Genomic DNA, 20,674 nt, shown 5'->3' on the forward strand with positions numbered 1-20,674 from the left:
TGGAGCCCTCCTTCCTGAGCTAAGACAAAAATGTGTGAGCTGGAGGCTAAGAAACTGTGAGCTAGCTCACACTAACTCAGCTTAGAGGGAACACTGCTCTGGAGCCCTCCTTCCTGAGCTAAGACAAAAATGTGTGAGCTGGAGGCTAAGAAACTGTGAGCTAGCTCACACTAACTCAGCTTAGAGGGAACACTGCTCTGGAGCCCTCCTTCCTGAGCTAAGACAAAAATGTGTGAGCCGGAGGCTAAGAAACTGTGAGCTAGCTCACACTAACTCCGCTTAGAGGGAACACTGCTCTGGAGCCATCCTTCCTGAGCTAAGACAAAAATGTGTGAGCCGGAGGCTAAAATACCGTGAGCTGGCTCACACTAACTCCGCTTAGAGGGAACACTGGTCATGACAGGTTAAGTGTGAGCAGAAAGTGTATCAGAAGGGCCCCTGGTGTGTATGTTTCAGTGTGCATGCCTACGTGCGCAGCTCACTGCAATATCCATAAGCATCTCCCCCCTTTTTTCTTTCCTCTAACCCCCGTCTCCTTCCCTGCTTTCAGGGTGAAGCAGACAGAACTGTTCGAGAGGTGGAGGAACCTGCAGATATGCAAATGGGAGATGAACGTCACCGAAGCCAAGTTCTTCAAGTAAGACAGGATTCAAACCAGTGAGAGTTCAGGAAGTGCGGTTTTCCTTTCACAGAGTCGGTGAACGGGTATCTGGGCATAGGCTCATCATGTGACTGTATACTCCTCCATATAAACAAAGTCCATGCACTTAGAAAGCTGACCTCTCAGGGGGGAGGGTTTAGTCCTGATCTGCTAGCTTTCTAGTTTCTCCGAGAGAGAGCAGTCCACCATACGAGCCTATTGCTGCAGTCTGGTGCTACGGCTAAGATGCTGGTGGGAATGAGGAAGGAATAACCTGGGGGGCGGATGCTGAGGGGGAATAACAGATCTCTTCACGGCAGAGAGCACAAGTGTGAATGCTGCTTCAGATTTTTAAAAAACATGCCTTCCAGTAGAAAGCTAGCTCACCAGTGGGAGACGTTCTTGCCTGCTGAGCTGGCTTTCTACTTGCAGGGAGGTTTTTTTAACCCCTTCAGAAATGGGATCCTTCCCTGCTGTAGTAATTCCGCCGTCCCCCCATTCTACCTCCGCGTTCTGCTGCATGTGTGAGCCTGCCCTGAATCTATAGATATAAATGGGAGACCACAGCCGAGCTTTGTTATTAAATTATTGCTAAAACACCATGTGACTGTTGGGGAGTCTGGCTTGTGGGAGTTCAGCTTCTGTGGGGCTCCATTCTGGATTTGGATTGTGCTATGGGGCTAAGCCTGTCCCTTCATACCATTTTCTTGAACGGACTACCCTGTTGGAGCAAGCTTATAGATCAGGACATGTCTTTTTGTCCAGTGGGGTGAATTGCAATCAGTGTTCCCTCTAAGCTGAGTTAGTGTGAGCTAGCGCACAGTTTTTTAGCCTCCGGCTCACACATTTTTGCCTTAGCTCAGGAAGGAGGGCTCCAGAGCAAACTCATTTATGCAGTAGCCAAATCGCTCACTCACAACTTTAATGCCAGTAGCTCACAAAGCTGAATTTTTGCTCACAAGGAGGAATCACTGTCAGGACTTTGGGTATCCAGTATCCCAAAAAGCTGTCACCCTCCACCACTTTAAAAGGTCCACATGGACACATGGAGTGGCTTTATACTGAATCAGGCCCTTGGAGAGAGCATTGATTGCAACCCCATGTGATTATTTTTGGTTGGGAAAATCCCCTGCAGGTTTTAATCCCCATCCCTCCCTACACGCTATTTAATATAGAACAAACCCCAGGTGTTCCATAAGGGGAACTCACAGGGCCTCATTTATACACGCCACAGTCCAAACCCAAAGCAAGGTCCTGTGTGATAGCTATTTAATATAGAACAAACCCCAGGTGTTCCATAAGGGGAACTCACAGGGCCTCATTTGGTTTGGCCCCCTAAGGCCATGCACCCTCAGAAGTCTGCCGATTCCTGCACTGAGCATGCCCGGCTGTGACAGCCCTGCCAATTGTGACAAAATGAGAGCTTTAGGGAAGCGACAAGCAGGAAAGTTCAAAAAAGGACAAAGAAAAATTCTGCTGAGAGAGTGAGTTGGGAAGGAGGCAGTTGGAACTAAAAGAGGATTGGATAGGGCTTGGCTTAAGGCCTGTGATTGGTCAGTTTGGTAAGCTGGGTGCCTGATTGGTGGAAGTTTGAACATTCTCAGGCTGGGGGAGAATCAGTTAAAGTCAGTTGGTGGCAGTTGGACAGAGAGAGGGTTAAAGCAAAGACTGAGGAAAAAACAGAGTCTGTGTGGTGTAGTGGTTAGACTAGGAGACCCAGGTTCGAATCCCCACTTTGCTACTGAAGCTTGCCAGATGACCTTGGAGCAGTCACACTCTCAGACTAACCTACCTCACTGGCTATTTGTGAGGGATAAATGGAGGAAGGGGAGATGATGTGGAAGTACATTCTTCAGTGTGGGTGAAAGCGACTTCTACACTGTGTAACCCACGTTGAACCTGAGTGATAAAGGTGCATGATAAATTACATAGATCAGGGATCCTCAAGTGTTTCTGGAAAGTAGGCGGGGCTTCTGCCCAGCAGGGCTTCTGATTGAGCACTGGAGATTTGATTGGCTCTGTGGATTTTTAAATACATTGCTTCGGCAGCAGTTGCCACCACATCACAAGGCTCTCCTCTGTGTGAATGAAGGTAAGCCGCGGTAGCCATTTTCTGGCTGGCTCCGCCTACCGCAGCAGCCATTTCATGGCAGCCATTTTGTGACTGCGCTCACCGCACTGTATTGGAATTCCAAAGGAGCCGTAATTGTTATTGTTGTTCAGCGGTAGTCTGGATTGGGAGCATCTGCAGAACTTGAGCTATCGGTTCATGAGGGCCACTTCGGTGTAGCGGTTAAGAGCATGGACTCTAATCGGGGAGAACCGGGTTTGATTCCCCACGATTCCCCACTCCTGCATGTGCAGCTGCTGGTGTGACCTTGGGTCAGTCACAAGTTCTCTCAGAGCTGTTCTCTCACGAGCAGTCCTCGAAAGAGGTCTCTCAGGGGGAAGGGAAGGGAAAGGAGATTCCGAGTGATGGCCGGGTTATAAACCCAATATCTTCTTCTTCTTCCTCTCGATCCTTCCCCAGGTCTACCCTGTCCCGGTGTTGTAACGCCCCTGCCTTCCTCTTCACCACCCAGAAGAACACTCCGTTGGGGACGAAACTGAAGTATGAAGTCGATACCAGCGGGATCTTTCACATTAACCAAGAAGTATTCAGGATGTTTCCAAAGGTGCGGCACATTCTTTCGTCTCAAAAGCATTCCCAAAAATGAGCTGCGGCATCCATAGCCAAGCGTTTGGCAGTCCCCTTTTACAAGTGCTTCTCTTTTCTGTTTCAAAGACTGCCCTGCCTCAGTACCAACACACTCCAGTATAGCTGTTGATGCGCGTGTGTATTAAAGGTAAAGGTAAAGGTTCCCTTGCTCGAAAGCCAGTCGAGTCCGACTCTAGGGTTGCGGTGCTCATCTCCGTTTCCAAGCCGAAGAGCCAGCGCTGTCCGAAGATGTTTCCGTGGTCATGTGGCCGGCATGACTACACGCCAAGGCGCACGGAACGCTGTTCCCTTCCCACCGAAGTGGTACCTCTTTATCTACTTGCAATGTCTTGCTTTCGAACTGCTAGATTGGCAGGAGCTGGAACTAGAGATGGGAGCTCACTCCGTCATGCGGCACACTCGGGTCTCGAACTGCTGAACTACCGACCTTCCACAGCCTGCAGTTCAACATCTTAACCACTTGAGCCACCGCAGCTCCCCTGCGTGTGTATTAAGTGCCATCAAATAGCTTCTGACCTCTGGCGACCCTATGAAATAATGTCCTCCAAAATGTTTCCCGTAGTCAGCAACAAACTCCTGAGAAGGCCTATTGCGGGTGACATTTAGAGGTACACTGCGTCTGGTCATGGAGGTTCCAGTTAGCCGTCGTGGTTAGCAGTCATCAGCGGAGCTGACCTCCCTGAATATGAGTAACCTCCCTTTAAAGCCGTTTTGACTAGTGGCCATCACTGCACCCTACATCAGGAGTTCTACAAGTCATGTTCCTTACCGCAGTCCCTATTACCGTATTTACTCGAAACGAAGACAGCCCTGAATATGATGGTGCGCCCCCCCCCCAACATTATAAAAAGCTTTTTAAAAGAAATTATTGGACATAACTGTAATTTGTATGCCAATTTATAATGACCCCCTCTTTTTTTCCTGAAGGCATCCCTGCAAAAACAACAGCACCCTTGTCTTTCATTTCATAGAATCATAGAGTTGGAAGGGATCTCGAGGGTCATCTAGTCCAACCCCCTGCACGATGCATTCGAATAAATACTGTATTCCTTGAAGGTAGTTTCAGAGGGTAGCCGTCTTGGTCTGCGATAGAACAGTTAGATTCGAGTCCAGGAGCAAGATTTGTAAGGTATAGCCCTGACCTGGATAGCCCAGGCAAGCCCGATCTCGGACACTAAGCTGGGTCGACCCTGTCAAGTCCTTGGAAGGGAGACTTCCAGAGAATACCAGGGCCGGGACTCAGAAGCAGGCAGTATTAAGCCACCGCTCTGAAACATCCTAGCCCCACTAGGGGTTGCCAGAAGTCAACTATGACTTCGAGGCGCACAAGCATGCACACACACACACAAGATTTTTAAAGTATAAGCATTAGAAGACCCTTGAGAGTGCCTTGGACTGCAAGAAGATCAAATCAGTCAATCCTAAAAGAAATCAACCCTGACTGTTCCCTGGAAGGCCAGATAATGAAACTGAAGCTCAAATACTCTGGCCACCCAATGAGAAGGGAGCACTCACTGGAGAAGACCCTGATGCTGGGAAAGATTGAAGGTCAAAGAAGACGGGGACGGCAAAGGATGAGATGGTTAGACAGTGTCACAGATGCAACGAACATGAAGTTGAGCAAACTTCAGAGGACGGCGGAAGACTGGAAGGCCTGGCGTGATGGGGTCCATGGGGTCGCGAAGAGTCGGAGTTGACTGTGCGACTGAACAACAACATCAACAAATATTAAGGTAAACGTAAAGGTTTCCCTTGCTCGAAAGCCGGTCGAATCCGACACTAGGGGGCGGTGCTCATCTCCGTTTCCAAGCCGAGGAGCCAGCGCTGTCTGAAGACGTTTCCGTGGTCATGTGGCCGGCATGACTAAATGTCGAGGCACACGGAACGCTGTTACCTTCCCACCAAAGCGGTACCTATTTATCTGCTTGCAGTTTCTTGCTTTCGAACTGCTAGGCTGGCAGGAGCCAGGGCCAGAGACGGGAGCTCACTCCGTCACGTGGCACTCGGGTCTCGAACTGCCGAACGACAGACCTTCTGGTCTTCAGCTCAGCGTCTTAATCAATGAGCCACCGCGGCCCCTAATGGGTATATTACAGTGTTTTTAAAAATCTAAATGCACAGGTGATGCACGACACCTTTCCAAAATGCAAAATGAAATCCTTGCGTCTCCTCTGCCTGTATCCAGCACAAGTCAGGCCTTTCAAAGCCTGGTCCAGAGGCCCCCCTCCCCCCATACCTCTACCTCCTTTCCTTCCACCCAGAAAAATTCCTTCTGAGAGGCGGGCAATGGCCAACCAGCCCTGTCCATCTTTTGCCTTAAAAACCCTGTGGGGTCACCGTAAGATGGCTGCAACTTGATAGTGCCATCCACCACCTCTCACCAAGCCACGCCTTTCTCCTTCTAACTCGTCACTTGAGAAAGATGTGGGGGGAAACCTCGACTTCGGACCGGTTTGTAAAAATCTCAGCATACGCTGGCACAGGCGGGAGTGATTTCCATCTGGGTATGTAGCTAGGGGTGCCAGCCTCCAGGTGGGACCTGGGGATCTCCTGGAATTACAGCTCATCTCCAGGCTTCAGAGATCAGTCCCCCTGGAGAAAATGGATGCTTTGGAGGGGGGACTCTACAGAATTGTACTCCGTTGGAGTCCCTGTCTTCCCCAGGCTCTATCCCCAAATCTCCAGGAACTGCCCAACCTGGATCTGGCAACCCTGCCCCCCATCCCCTGCCAGTTTGGTGTAGTGGTTAGGAGTGCGAGGTTTGATTCCCCACTCCTCCACTTGCACCTGGCTGGATGACTTTGGGCAAGCTACAGGTTTTCTCAGAGCTGTTCTCTCAGGAGCAGTTCTCAAAAGAGCTCTCTCAGCCCCACCTACCTCACAGGGTGTTTGTTGTGGGGAGGGGAAGGGGAAGGAGTTTGTAAGCCGCTCTGAGACTCCTTTGGGTAGTGAAGGGCGGGGTATAAATCCAGTCTCTTCTTCTTCTTTTACCTCACAGGGGGTCTGTTGTGGGGAGGGGAAGGGAAGGGAAAGGAGTTTGTAAGCCGCTCTGAGACTCCTTTGGGTAGTGAAGGGCGGGGTATAAATCCAGTCTCTTCTTCTTCTTTTACCTCACAGGGGGTCTGTTGTGGGGAGGGGAAGGGAAGGGAAAGGAGTTTGTAAGCCGCTCTGAGACTCCTTTGGGTAGTGAAGGGCGGGGTATAAATCCAGTCTCTTCTTCTTCTTTTACCTCACAGGGGGTCTGTTGTGGGGAGGGGAAGGGAAGGGAAAGGAGTTTGTAAGCCGCTCTGAGACTCCTTTGGGTAGTGAAGGGCGGGGTATAAATCCAGTCTCTTCTTCTTCTTTTACCTCACAGGGGGTCTGTTGTGGGGAGGGGAAGGGAAGGGAAAGGAGTTTGTAAGCCGCTCTGAGACTCCTTTGGGTAGTGAAGGGCGGGGTATAAATCCAGTCTCTTCTTCTTCTTTTACCTCACAGGGGGTCTGTTGTGGGGAGGGGAAGGGAAGGGAAAGGAGTTTGTAAGCCGCTCTGAGACTCCTTTGGGTAGTGAAGGGCGGGGTATAAATCCAGTCTCTTCTTCTTCTTTTACCTCACAGGGGGTCTGTTGTGGGGAGGGGAAGGGAAGGGAAAGGAGTTTGTAAGCCGCTCTGAGACTCCTTTGGGTAGTGAAGGGCGGGGTATAAATCCAGTCTCTTCTTCTTCTTTTACCTCACAGGGGGTCTGTTGTGGGGAGGGGAAGGGAAGGGAAAGGAGTTTGTAAGCCGCTCTGAGACTCCTTTGGGTAGTGAAGGGCGGGGTATAAATCCAGTCTCTTCTTCTTCTTTTACCTCACAGGGGGTCTGTTGTGGGGAGGGGAAGGGAAGGGAAAGGAGTTTGTAAGCCGCTCTGAGACTCCTTTGGGTAGTGAAGGGCGGGGTATAAATCCAGTCTCTTCTTCTTCTTTTACCTCACAGGGGGTCTGTTGTGGGGAGGGGAAGGGAAGGGAAAGGAGTTTGTAAGCCGCTCTGAGACTCCTTTGGGTAGTGAAGGGCGGGGTAGAAATCCAATCTCTTCTCTGCTGGTGGCCAGGGGGAACTGGCTACCGCAGTAGGTACTCTAATGAATCGCCAATTGCTCTAATTGTTCCTACAGTGGACAATGAGGAAAGTAAAAATGACCACCTCCCAGCTGAGCGGTGGGGCATTGGCTACATATTCAGCTACTCTGGGTGTTAGTCCTGCCTTTGGTTGCTGCTCTTTGCAAGTTGCCTTGGAGATACCTGTGACTTTTGGCCATCCTGTTTTCTGCGTGCCATGCAGCGCTGCTCTATAAATAAGCCTTCCCCCCCCCCCTCAAAAGTATATTTCGCATCACCGTTTCCTTTGGATGTATTTTTGTTTTCGGCTGCGAAATTACTCATCAAATATGCATGTGCTAATAGCTGCATTTGCAGGCTTATATAAGCAGGTTCTTTCCACGGGGCGCCAGCTGCTATAAGGAGACACTGAGTCAGGCCGTCGGGCCTTCCCCGTCCAGTCCCGTCAGCAGCTCTCCAAGGTCTCGGGTAGTGAAAGGTCTTTCCCATCCCTGCGCTGCAAGACGCACCAGGGATCTGATTGAACAAAATTTGAGTCCAGCGGCACCTTTAAGACCAACAAAGTTTAATTCTGGGTAGAATCTTTCGTGCAGGTGCATGCGTCTTCAGATACCATATCAAGAAATGTGCGTGCACACGAAAGCTTCTACCCAGAATTAAACTTTGTTGGTCTTAAAGAGAGAGAAAGAGAAGATTGGATTTACACCCCCGCCCTTCACTACCCAAAGGAGTCTCAGAGCAGCTTACAATCCCTTTCCCTTCCTCTCCCCACAACAGACACCCTGTGAGGTAGGTGGGGCTGAGAGAGTTCTAGTCCGAGCACTTAACCACTACACCAAACTGGTGGGAGGGTTAGTCCTCCTGGCCCACATGATGCTTTGCCACTCGGAATGGCAGAAACTCCTCAGACAACTGGGGCAAGCCTGAGTTTCAAGACACGGGTCTGCCTGGGCCACGTGTAGCTCAGGTCTAAATGAAGCACTGTAGCTACGTGGGATAACAAACGCTGGGAGCATCTTTCGAGTACAAGGAGAGGTCGTGGCTCAGTGGCAGAGTGCCTGGTTTGCATGCCTAAAATCCCAGGAGCGAAGCAGGATCAGCCCCGGTTGGTACTTGGATGGGAGACCACCAAGGAAGTCCAGGGTTGCTACGCAGAGGCAGGCCACGGCAAACCACCCCTGAACGTCTCTTGCCTGGAAAACCCAATGGGGTCGCTATAAGTCAACTGTGACTTGACGGTACTTTCTATCACAACCAAAGTGTTCGTTACGTTGGACGAGGAACTAGGAGACCCAGGTGCAAATCCCCACCCTGCCCCAGAAGCGCTCTGGGTGACCTCAGGCCAGCCACGCCCTCACTGCCTAACCTGCCTCACAGGGTTGTTGTTGCGAGGATAAAAATGGAGAACTCCGTAAACCGCTTTGGGTTCCGATCAGGCGGGAGAAGGAAATAAACGATCAAATCCCTCTGTGCACGCATACGAAAGCTGATATCCAGAATAAAAATGTGTTGGTCCCAAAGGTGCCGCTGGACTCGAACTCAGTTCTGTCGCTCCAGACCAACACGGCTGCCCACCTGGATCTATCCTCATCTTATTTTTACGCTCTGGTGGGTCGCTGTGTTGCTCTGAAGCAACCCCCAATGAATGTACTTCTTCACCCAAAGAGTGATTATTCTTGGGGTTTTTTTGTTGTTAATTTACAAGGCCCTGTTTTTCTGTATACCTGGGGAGTCCCCAGAGCAGAAATCCACCTTTGCATTGTCTGTGAGTGGCCCAGCGTTACAGCTTTCATTCTCCGCAGGGGGTCAAGGTATAGATAGGAACTCTCCGACTGGGGCAAGGGATGCTCTGACTTCTTGGTGCTTGGGGGGGGGCAACAGTGGGAGGGCTTCTAGTGTCCTGGCCCCACTGGTGGACCTCCTGATGGCACCTGGTGTTTTTGGCCACTGTGTGACAGAGTATTGGACTGGATGGGCCACTTCCAGCATTGGCTTCTCTTATGTTCTTATGTACAGCGTATGCAAGTACGCAAACCACCAAAAAAACCCTGTACACAAGTATTAGGCAACAAACAGTGTCCTTAAAGTGAATTATTATTTTCTATTACAGTCCTTTTTCACGCAAGATAGTCAGAATTACCTTCTAGAGCTTTTGGGGGGTAATATCATCTGGTCTCCATGACTGTATTTTGAATATGTATACATGATCTGTTTTATATAGTATGGAATTTGTTCATAGGCATCAGTATGTATTCACAACTCCACCATCGAGACAGCGGCCTGAAGAAGTCAGAGGAAATGGAGCGCAACCGAGGCTGTCCGTCGCCGCTTCTTTTGTGATTATGTTCAGAGACAAAGAGGGAGTGGTCGATAACTTCTTTGGGAAAGGACTGTAGTAGAAAATAATAATTCATTTTAAGGACACTACCCGTTGGTCTGAAGCAGCAGAACAAAGTTTGAGTCCAGTGGCACCTTTAAGATCAACAAAGTTCAATTCTGCTGCTGGTGTGACTTTGGGTCAGTCACAAGTTCTCTCAGAGCTGTTCTCCCAAGAGCAGTTCTTGAAAGAGCTCTCTCAGCCCCACCTACCTCACAGGGTGTCTGTTGAGTCAGTCAGGTGTAGTGGTTCAGTGCGCGGACTCTAATCTGGGAGAACCGGGTTTGGTTCCCCACTCCTCCACTTGCAGCTGCTGGATGACCTTGGGCAAGCCACAGTTTTGTCAGAGCTGTTCTCTCAGGAGCAGTTTCTGTCAAGAGCCCTCTCAGCCCCAACTACCTCACAGGGGTGTCTGTTGTGGGGAGAGGAAAGGAAAGGGATTGTAAAGTGCTCTGAGACTCCTTTGGGTAGTGAAACGTGAGGGTGTAAATCCAATCTTCTCTTTCTCTCTCTTTAAGCTCAACAAAGTTTAATTCTGGGTATAAGATTTTGTGTGCACGCACATTTCTTGATACGGTATCTGAAGAAGCATGCACATGCACAAAAGCTTCTACCCAGAAGTAAACTTTGTTGGTCTTAAAGGTGCCACGGGACTCAAATTTTGTTCAATCAGATCCCTGGTGCGTCTTGCAGCGCAGGGATGGGAAAGACCTTTTACTACCCGAGACCTTGGGGAGCTGCTGACAGGACTGGACGGGGAAGGCCCGACGGCCTGACTCAGTGTCTCCTTATAGCAGCTGGCGCCCCGTGGAAAGAACCAGCTTATATAAGCCTGCAAATGCAGCTATTAGCACATGCATATTTGATGAGTAATTTCGCAGCCGAAAACAAAAATACATCCAAAGGAAACGGTGATGCGAAATATACTTTTGAGGGGGGGCGGGAAGGCTTATTTATGCTGGAATTTCTTGTATCTGAGGGCCAAGCTAGACGTTACGGCTGTTTTGGTACTTGACTTGCTTAAGACGTGGCTGGTTTGAGTTCTCAGACGTCTTGAGGCCCTTTCAAGCAACCAGCACTTTAGTAACAACTAGGCCACCATTTCCCTTGACCTGGACAGCCCAGACTAGCCCACCCTCTTTCAACCGCAGAAGCTAGGCAGGACTGGTCCTGTTTAGTACTTGGATGAGAGAGAGCACCAAGGAAGACCAGGGTTGCTACGCAATTGGCAAACCACCTCTGTTCTCCTCCTGCCTTGAAAGCCCCTATGGTGTTGCTATAAGTTGTCTGTGACTTGAAGACAAAAAAAGGGGGGGGAATAATTATGTAACTGAAAGATTGGGAGGGTCCAAGGAATCATGGGAGGACGGAAATAGTTTGGAAGAACTTCCTGACGGTTAGAGGGGTTCCTCAGTGGAACAGGCTTCCTCGGGAGGTGGTGGGCTCTCCTCCTTTGGGGGATTTCAAACAGAGGCCAGATGACCATTGGACAGCAGTGCTGATTCTGTGAACGTGGGCAGGTCACGTGGGCAGGTCAAGAGAAGGGAGGGCAGGAAGGGTTGCCTCAGTGCTTAGTTCTCGCGGCCCTTTCTTACACACCCCAGGGAAATGCTGATGGCCACTTTGGGGTCAGGAAGCAATTTTCTCCAGGCCACTTTGGCTGGAGATCCTGGAGGTTTTTTGTCATCTTTCTGGGCATGGATCAGGGGTCACTGGGGGTGTGTGGGGAAGAGGTAGCTGTGAATTTCCTGCATTGTGCAGGGGGGGTTGGACTAGATGACCCTGGAGGTCCCTTCTTACTCTAGGATTCTGTGAGTCTATAACACCCTCATTTCCCCCTTTTCCGAGGCTTGAAGAAGGCTGATTTCTTTGCCTCCCAACTCCCTCCCCCTTTAAACACCTCTCAGGGGCTCTCCGCATTCTTGTCCTTGGAGCATATTCAGTCCAGTCGCCCCCCCCCCCCTTCTTGGGGTTTTTTTTGGGTTAATTTACAAGGCCATGTTTTTCTGTATACCTGGGGAGTCCCTGGAGCAGAAATCCACCTTTGCCTTGTCTGTGAGTGGCCCAGCGTTACAGCTTTCATTCTCCGCAGGGGGTGCCAGCTGTCTGACTTCTTGAACATGAAACGCAACACCCTTGCGCTGACTTGGCTCTCGGTCCGGCTGTGTTAGAACGATTTACTCCCAAGGGGGTTAGAATGACACATTGTAAAAGTTACCGGGGAGGTTTCCAAACCTGCGATTGCCCCCTGTGTTAGTACAAGGGAGGCATTTGCATGCATGGGGGGTGTCGAGATGATGCATGGGGGGTGGTTAGATGATACTGAACCCTTCCTTTCTCTGCTGGTTCCCCCCATAAATGGCTGTGTTTTTGTTTTGTTTTTTTGAAAAAGAAAGAGTGGGAGGGCTTCTGGAGTTCTGGTCCCACTGGTGGACCGCCTGATGGCACCTGGGTTTTGGCCACTGTGTGACACAGAGTGTTGGACTGGATGGGCCATTGGCCTGATCCAACATTGGCTTCTGTTACGTTCTTAAGAGCAGAGGTCCATCACTGCCACCAGGTATAGATGGAACACTCTGTCTGGGACAGTGATGCTCTGTATTCTTGGTGCTTGGGGGGCAAGAGTTGGGAGGGCTTCTGGTCCCACTGGTGGACCTCCTGATGGCACCTGGGTATTGACTACTGTGTGACACAGAATGTTGGACTGGATGGGCCACTGGCCTGATCCAACATTGGCTTCTGTTACGTTCTTAAGAGCAGAGGTCCATCACTGCCACCAGGTATAGATGGAACACTCTGTCTGGGACAGTGATGCTCTGTATTCTTGGTGCTTGGGGGGCAAGAGTTGGGAGGGCTTCTGGAATTCTGGCCCCACTGGTGGACTATCCTCATGACACCCTGGGTCTTAGCCACTGTGTGATCAGAGTGTTGGACTGGATGGGCCATTGGCCTGATCCAACATGGCTTCTGTTATGTTCTTAAGAGCAGAGGTCCATCAGTGGCTGTTAGCCACCAGGTATAGATGGAACACTCTGTCTGGGACAGTGATGCTCTGTATTCTTGGTGCTTGGGGGGCAAGAGTTGGGAGGGCTTCTGGAATTCTGGCCCCACTGGTGGACTATCCTCATGACACCCTGGGTCTTAGCCACTGTGTGATCAGAGTGTTGGACTGGATGGGCCATTGGCCTGATCCAACATGGCTTCTCTTACGTCCTTATGACGTGTTCATTCAGGGTAGAATAAGTGAATCCAGGAGGCTGGTTTATATGACGTCATCCAACATATACGACTGTCATCCAACGTGTGTGCACGAGCCCGTGGGTGTGGCAGTTGTGATTTCCTCCAAGGCAACCTGAGGAGAGCAGTCTGAAAGGGAGCCATGGCTGATTGACTCTCTCGTTTTTCATTTATTTGCGTATTTGCACTAGGAGATGCCCTACTACCGTTCCCAATTTAAGAAATGTGCCGTGGTTGGGAATGGAGGAATTCTGAAGAACAGCCGATGTGGCCAGGAGATCGATCGGGCGGATTTTGTGTTCCGGTCAGTGTCCCAGTATAATTCCTTGTGTGTGCTGGATGCTAAACTAGTAGCGGCCGTGGTGTACATGGGGGAATATCTGTTTATTTTTGCCTTGTACTCACAACTGAACAAACCTTGAAGCTGCTTAGAATTCAGAACGCGAGGTCAAAATACCCAAATGAAATAACTTTAAATGTTCAATATGTTGTCGAAGGCTTTCACGGCCGGAGTTCCTAAGCTGTTGTAGATTTTCTGGGTTGTGTGGCCGTGGTCTTGGCATTGTAGGGACCTGACGTGCTTTTGGCAACAGGAAACAGGAAACCACCTCAGGAAATAATCCATATGCAAAAGAAACTCCTCAGGAAAGCTCCTCAATTAGCCGTTTCATAGCCCTGGGGACTCCTACAAGATAATGACTCAGCCCTACCCCACCTTCCTGAGTAGATATAAATTACCTGCCTACCATTTTTCTTCTCACCTTGACCCGGAGAGTACTCCATCTTTCTGTGTTATACTTCTGAGGATGCCAGTCACAGCTACAGGTCCTACAATGCCAAGACCACGGCCAGACAACCCGGAAAATCCGCAACAGCTAATTTAAACGTTCAGCTTGAAACTTCCATAATGAACATGGATCTTACTTAAAGTCCAGAGGAGGACGACCAAGATGATTGGGGGGGGGAGGTTGGAGCCCCTTCCCTGTGAGGAAAGGCTGAAGACCTTGGGACTTTCCCATTTGGAAAAGAGACGATTAAGGGACAGCATGATAGAGGTTTATAAAATAAGGCATGAGGTGGGGAGGGCCGATCAAGAGAAATCTTTCTCCTCCTCCCCGAATACTAGAACTTGAGGGCATCCAATGAAGCGGATGGGCAGTAGGTTCAGGACGGACAAAAGGAAATACTACTTTACACAGAGAGTGATTAAAATGTGGAATTCACTGCCGGAGGGTGCAGTGATGGCCACAGGAATAAACAGCTTTAAAAGGGGATTAGATTCACGGAGGATGAATCTGACACTGGCTACTGTCCATGGTGGCAGAGGGGAACCTCCACATTCAGAGGCAGTCAGCCTGTGAATTCCAAAGCCAGGAGGCAACATCAGGGGAAGGCCTCAGCCTCTATGCCCTGTTGTTGGCCCTCCAGAGGAACTGGTTGGCCAATGTGTGAGACAGGATGCTGGACTGGATGGACCACTGGTCTGATCCAGCAGGGCTCTTCTTATGTTCTTATGAAGGCCTCAGTCTCCATGCCCTGATGTTGGCCCTCCAGAGGAACCGGTTGGCCACTGTGTGAGAAAGGATGCTGGACTAGGTGGACCACTGGTCTGATCCAGCAGGGCTCTTCTGATGTTCTTATGAAGGCCTCAATCTCCATGCCCTGTTGTTGGCCCTCCAGAGGAACTGGCTGGCCGCTATGTGAGATAGGATGCTGGACTAGGTGGACCACTGGTCTGATCCAGCAGGCTCTTCTTATGTTTTTATGGTGGCCTCAGCCTCTCTGCCCTGTTGTTGGCCCTCCAGAGGAACTGGTTGGCCACTATGTGAGACAGGATGCTGGACTGGATGGACCACTGGTCTGATCCAACAGGGCTCTTCTGATGTTCTTATGAAGGCCTCGGCCTCCATGCCCTGCTGTTGGCCCTCCAGAGGAACTGGTTGGCCACTGTGTGAGACAGGCTCCTGGGCTAGATGGATCACTGGTCTGATCTAGGAGGTATCTTCCTATGTTCCTGCGCCCACTTCCCAGTTCACTTTAATGGAAGGAGTTGCACATGCCCCGCTTTGCATGCAAAGCGTCTCCATTGTGAAAACAAATGAGGACGCCCTTGTAGAAATTTTGCAGGTGGGTGGATACAGAAAAATAGGGGTTTTTCAATCCTATGACTGTAGGTTTTTTGTACACGTAGCCAAAGTCTCCACATGCTTGGGGGGGGGGGAATAAAGAGGAATGATAAAAATACACGATTCTCACTGTGCCAGTTGTTTCCCTTCTCTTGCATTGTGCTTGCTACAATGGTTACCCTCTGTTCCTAACAGACTCCATGACGGGAAAGAAATTGTAGGTCTTTTTTAGACAGGCAGTGTGTAGGCATTTCCCAGAACGGCTCAATGTGCCGCGCTCAGCGTGCTGTTTTCCCATGTCTTCATTGAATCGTGCACAGTCGTTCCCTGGGATGATGAAAGGAATGACACGGGCCGCCGACTGTGGGGAAAGCACATTCTCTCTGTCGGTGGTTTCAAAGGTCTGGGTTGGGGGTGGAGGGACTTGGGAGGATGACGGGAAAAGGAGGTCTTTTTGTCCAGAGAAACTCAAACATAAGATGCGATTTGTGGCACAAAAAAAGACAAGGCCGTACAAGAGGAATCCACGGTTGTTCCAAGCAGGTACAAGAGAGGCAAGGGCTTTGCTGTGTGTGTCCCCCCCCCCCCACACACACACATGATGGTCCCTTCAGCAGTATCCTAAATGGATAGTCTTCGGCCTCTGACACCTGCTCCATGTAGAACCCGCCAAGCTACAGGCGCGGGAGGAGAAGTCACGTGACATTTGGCATCACAGAGAGCCGGTTTGGTGTAGTGGCTAAGTGCGTGGACTCTAATCTGGGAGAACCGGGTTTGATTCCCCACTCCTCCACTTGCACCTGCTGGTGTGACCTTGGGTCAGACACAACTGAGCTCAGGAAGGAATGGCTCCAGAGCAAACTAACTTATGCAGCAGCCAAATCGCTTGCTCATAAGTTTAATGCCAGTAGCTCACAAAGTAGAATTTGTGCTCACAAGACTCCACAGTTTAGAGGGAACATTGCTCACAGGGTGTCTGTTGTGGGGAGGGGAAGGGAAAGGAATCTGAAAGCTGCTCTGCGACTCCAAGTGAAGGGCGGGATATAAATCCAATCTCCTCTCTTCTTCTTCTTCACATGACAAGAAGGGGGAGGAGCCACAGTTGTGATCTCGCTGGTATCAAGAACTGTGGATCAAAGGGCCAGGGATAGGAAACAGGTGTAGTGGTTAAGTGCGCGGACTCTAATCTGTGAGAACCGGGTTTGATTCCCCACTCCTCTACTTGCAGCTGTTGGATGACCTTGGGCATGCCATAGTTCTCTCAGAGCTGTCCTTGAAAAAGAGCAGTTTGTGTCAGAGCTCTCTCAGCCCCACCCACCTCACAGGGTGCCTGTTGTGGGGAGGGGGAGGGAAAGGAGTTTGTAAGCCGCTCTGAGACTCCCTTGGGTAGTGAAGGGTGGGGCATAAATCCAATCTCCTCTTCTTCTTTTACCTCACAGGGTGTCTGTTGTGGGGAGGGGAAGGGAAAGGAGTTTGTAAGCCGCTCTGAGACTCCCTTGGGTAGTGAAGGGTGGGGCATAAATCCAATCTCTTCTTCTTCTTCTTAAATGCCAGAATTAAACCACTGTTTGCAATTCTGGTTTGCAAGTCAAATACACAAGAACATAAGAAGAGTGTGTTGGATCAGGCCAGTGGTCCATCTAGTCCAGCATCCTGGTTCACACAACAATGTGCCCGAGACACGCACGTGGATAGTCCTGGAGCAGGGGTCCCCAACCTTTTTGAGCCTGTGGGCACCTTTAGAATCCTGACTCAGCATGGTGGGCACAGCCACAAAATGGCTGCCTCGGGAGGCGGAGCCAGCCATAAAATGGCTGACCTCCAGTCACATCAGAGCAGTGTCGTATTTTATTATCTTCTATATTACATATTTTTGTATCAGATTGTTGTCTTATTGCTGTAATCTGCCCAGAGCCTTTGGGAAAGGGCAGAACAGATATGTAATAAATAAATAAAATAAATAAATAAGCAATGAAGAAGAAGAGAAGAGATTGGATTTATACCCCGCCCTTCACAACCCAAAGGTGTCTCAGAGCGGCTTACAAACCCTTTTCCCTTCCCCTCCCCACAACAGACACCCTGTGAGGTGGGTGGGGCTGAGAGAGCTCTTGACAGAAACTGCTCTTTTTCAAGGACAGCTCTTATCAGAACTACGGCTTGCCCAAAGTCATCCAGCCAGGTGCAAGTGGAGGAGTGGGGAATCAAACCCGGTTCTCCCAGATTAGAGTCCGCGCACTTAATCACGACACCAAACTGGCTCACAGAAGTTGAAGATCCTTGTGATGCGGTGGGAGCTGTTGCCAAAAGCAATGTTTTTACAAAACTGCATCGCCAGTGAAATCTACAATGGCCAATCAGAAGGCCTTCCTGGACAAAAGTTCCATCTGGCCCTGCTCACTTTCTCAAAGCATGTGGTGGACAGCAGAGACAGTCATATCAGCCACGGGCCCCCACATTGGGGACCCTTGCCCCTGGAGGGTCAAACAAACAGGGCGCAGACGTGAAGTCTCTCCCCTGTTGCCGCCTCCTAGTAACAGTATTCAGAGTCTTTCTGCCTCTGGATAGGAAGGCTCCCTTCAGTCACCATGGTTAGTAGCCAGTGATGGATCTCTCTCTCTTCCTTGAATCTTCTGTTCCCCTTTTACAGCTATCATGCTTGTGGCTGCCACTGGCCAGTTTGGTGTAGTGGTTAAGTGTGCGGACTCTAATCTGGGAGAACCGGGTTTGATCCCCCACTCCTCCACTTGCACCTACTGGTGTGACCTTGGCTCAGTCACAAGTCCTTTCAGAGCTGTTCTCTCAGGAACAGTCCTCAAAAGAGCTCTCTGAGCTCCACCTACCTCACAGGGTGTCTGTTGTGGGGAGGGGAAGGGAAAGAAGATTGTAAGACACTCTGAGACTCCTTTGGGTAGTGAAGGATAGGGTATAAATCCAATCTCTTCTTCTTCTTCTCTAAATGACACATGCAGCTGCTGGTGTGACCTTGGGTCAGTCACAAGTTCTTTCAGAGCTGTTCTCTCAAGGGCAGTTCTCGAGAGAGCTCTCTCAGCCCCACCTGCTTCACAGGGTGTCTGTTGTAAGGAGGGGAAGGGAAAGGAGTTTGTAAGCCGCTCTGACACTGAGTGATGGGCGGGGTATAAATCCAATCTCCTCCTCGTCCACTGGCAGTGAACCCACAGTTTAATTACTTGTTGGGTAAATATCTATTTCGTTTGGTCTGTTCAGACAAAATACATTCACTGTCTGTAAGATGCGCTTTATCGCGCACCCGAAAACGAAGGAAGGAATGGCAGAAGATGAAGGGAAGGCAAGAGGAAGCTCGGGGCTTCTTCACATAACACCAAGCTGTACTTCAGCTTGGGAGTTTAAGAGGCAGCAGGGCATAGTGGTTAGAGCACCAGACTGGGATCTGGGGGACCCAGGTTTGTGTATCCGCTCTGCCATGGAAGAAAAAGGAGTCTCAGAGCGGCTTACAAACTCCTTTCCCTTCCCCTCCCCACAACAGACACCCTGTGAGGTAGAAGAAGAGGAAGAGATTGGATTTATACCCCTCCCTTCACTACCCAAAGGAGTCTCAGAGCAGCTTACAATTGCCTTCCCGTCCTCTCCCCACAACAGACACCCTGTGAGGTAGGTGGGGCTGAGAGAGCTCTGAGAGAACTGAGGCTGGCCCAAGGTCACCCAGTTGGCTTCATATGGAGGAGTGGGGGGAATCAAACCCGGTCCTCAAGATTAGAGTCTGCCGCTCATAACCACTACACCAAACTGGCTCGATGGGTGACCTGGGGCCAGTCTCACTCTCACACACACCTTACTTTACCTTACCTTACAGGGTTGTTGTGAAGATCAAATGGAGGAGAGGAGAAAGTTGTAAGCCCGCTTTTAAGCCCCCGTTGGGGGAGGGGAAGGCAGGGCATATACGAGGCCAATAAATAAATACATAAATAAAAAGGTATGCCACAACCAGGTTTCACTGACCTCGGTCCCGTCGCATTTTCTCCTCCTCGCAGGCTGGCTAGGATACGACCAGTGTTCCCTCTAAGCTGAGTTAGTGTGAGTGAGCTCACAGTTTTCTAGCCTCCGGCGCACACATTTTTGCCTAGGCTCAGGACGGAGGGCTCCAGAGCAGACTGGTGTATGCAGTGGCCAAATCGCTCGCTCACAGCTTTAACGTCGATAGCTCACCAAGTAGAATTTTGCTCACAGGACTCCACAGTTTAGAGGGAACATTGGATACGACCAGTGTTCCCTCTAAGCTGAGTTAGTGTGAGTGAGCTCACAGTTTTCTAGCCTCCGGCGCACACATTTTTGTCTTGGCTCAGGACGGAGGGCTCCACAGCAAAGTGATTTATGCAGTAGCCAAATCGCTCGCTCACAACTTTAATGCCAGGCGCTCACACAGTAGAATTTTTGCTCACAGGACTCCGCAGCTTAGAGGGAGCCTTGGATACGACCCTCGCGTACGTTATCCCCCCAAGCCCCTCGCAGGGAGGATAAGTGCAGAGGGAGAGCTCGTAATCGCCACTCTTCCGACGTCTCATTGTCGCTCCGCTCTTCGCCAACAGGTGCAATTTGCCTCCCATCTCGCAGAAGTACACGGTGGACGTCGGCGTCAAGACTGACATCGTCACGGTTAATCCCAGCATCATCACGGAAAGGTCAGGCCCCCGCGCTCCTGTCCGACGCCTCTGCCTCCACTCCCCTCCCGCGTCTTTGTGCAATCGGCGAGCCTCAGAGAGAGGAGGGAGCCGGCCCCGCTATTAAGGCCCCGGGTTCTCGCTCTCGACTTCGTAATTTCATAGCAACTGGAAACCGGGGATAATTTGAGCCCTCTTAGTGTCAAGAGAAACGTGCCCGAGAGACGCACGTGGATTTCCGCACTCAACCACACGCACAACCCCCTCCCCTTTCATGCAAAGAAATACAGAGGAGCTGTCATGCCCTGGGTTCTGCACTGGATTTCAGATGTCACCTTTGTGGCATGAGGATTTCTTCCATTTCAGCCCCTGGTTTTCTAATCTCTATTTCAGTCGACCCTGGGCCAATGCACTTTGAAGGCCTGGCAAGCACGGGGCTGTGGCTCACGGGGAGTGCATCAGCTTGGCATGCAGGAGGTCCCAGGTTCAATCCCTGCCATCTTCAATAAGGACCGGGCAGGAGGTGATGGGAAAGACCTCCGCCTGAGAGCCCAGAGAGCTGCTGCCAGTCTGAGCAGATGAAACTGACTTTGATGGACCAAGGGTCTGGTTCACAATAAGGCCGCTTCACGTGTGGGATTTGTGCCTCCTATCTGTGAATGAAACCGGCAGGAAAAGAAGAAGAAGAAGAAGAGATTGGATTTATACCCCCGCCCTTCACTACCCGAAGGAGTCTCAGAGCGGCTTACAAACTCCTTTCCCTTCCCCTCCCCACAACAGACACCCTGTGAGGTAAAATAAGAAGAAGAAGAGACTGGATTTATACCCCGCCACCCTTCACTACCCAAAGGTGTCTCAGAGCGGCT

At 50.5% G+C, this 20,674-nt stretch overlaps 1 protein-coding gene across 1 annotated transcript in view; it reads left to right on the forward strand.

Moving 5' to 3' along the window:
* The window catches only part of ST8SIA5 (ST8 alpha-N-acetyl-neuraminide alpha-2,8-sialyltransferase 5), a gene marked incomplete at its 5' end in the record, with an annotated part of 43,023 nt that overhangs the window by 20,413 nt on the left and 1,936 nt on the right, over positions 1-20,674 (forward strand). The window contains 4 exons of the mRNA XM_015414135.1: positions 551-637; positions 3,171-3,315; positions 13,237-13,349; positions 19,737-19,829. Coding sequence (XP_015269621.1) covers positions 551-637; positions 3,171-3,315; positions 13,237-13,349; positions 19,737-19,829 — 438 coding nt within the window. The remainder of the gene's footprint in view (positions 1-550; positions 638-3,170; positions 3,316-13,236; positions 13,350-19,736; positions 19,830-20,674) is intronic.

The sequence above is a fragment of the Gekko japonicus genome, unplaced genomic scaffold, assembly GCF_001447785.1.
Source record: "Gekko japonicus isolate JY-2015 unplaced genomic scaffold, Gekko_japonicus_V1.1 scaffold4480, whole genome shotgun sequence".
NCBI lineage: Eukaryota > Metazoa > Chordata > Lepidosauria > Squamata > Gekkonidae > Gekko > Gekko japonicus.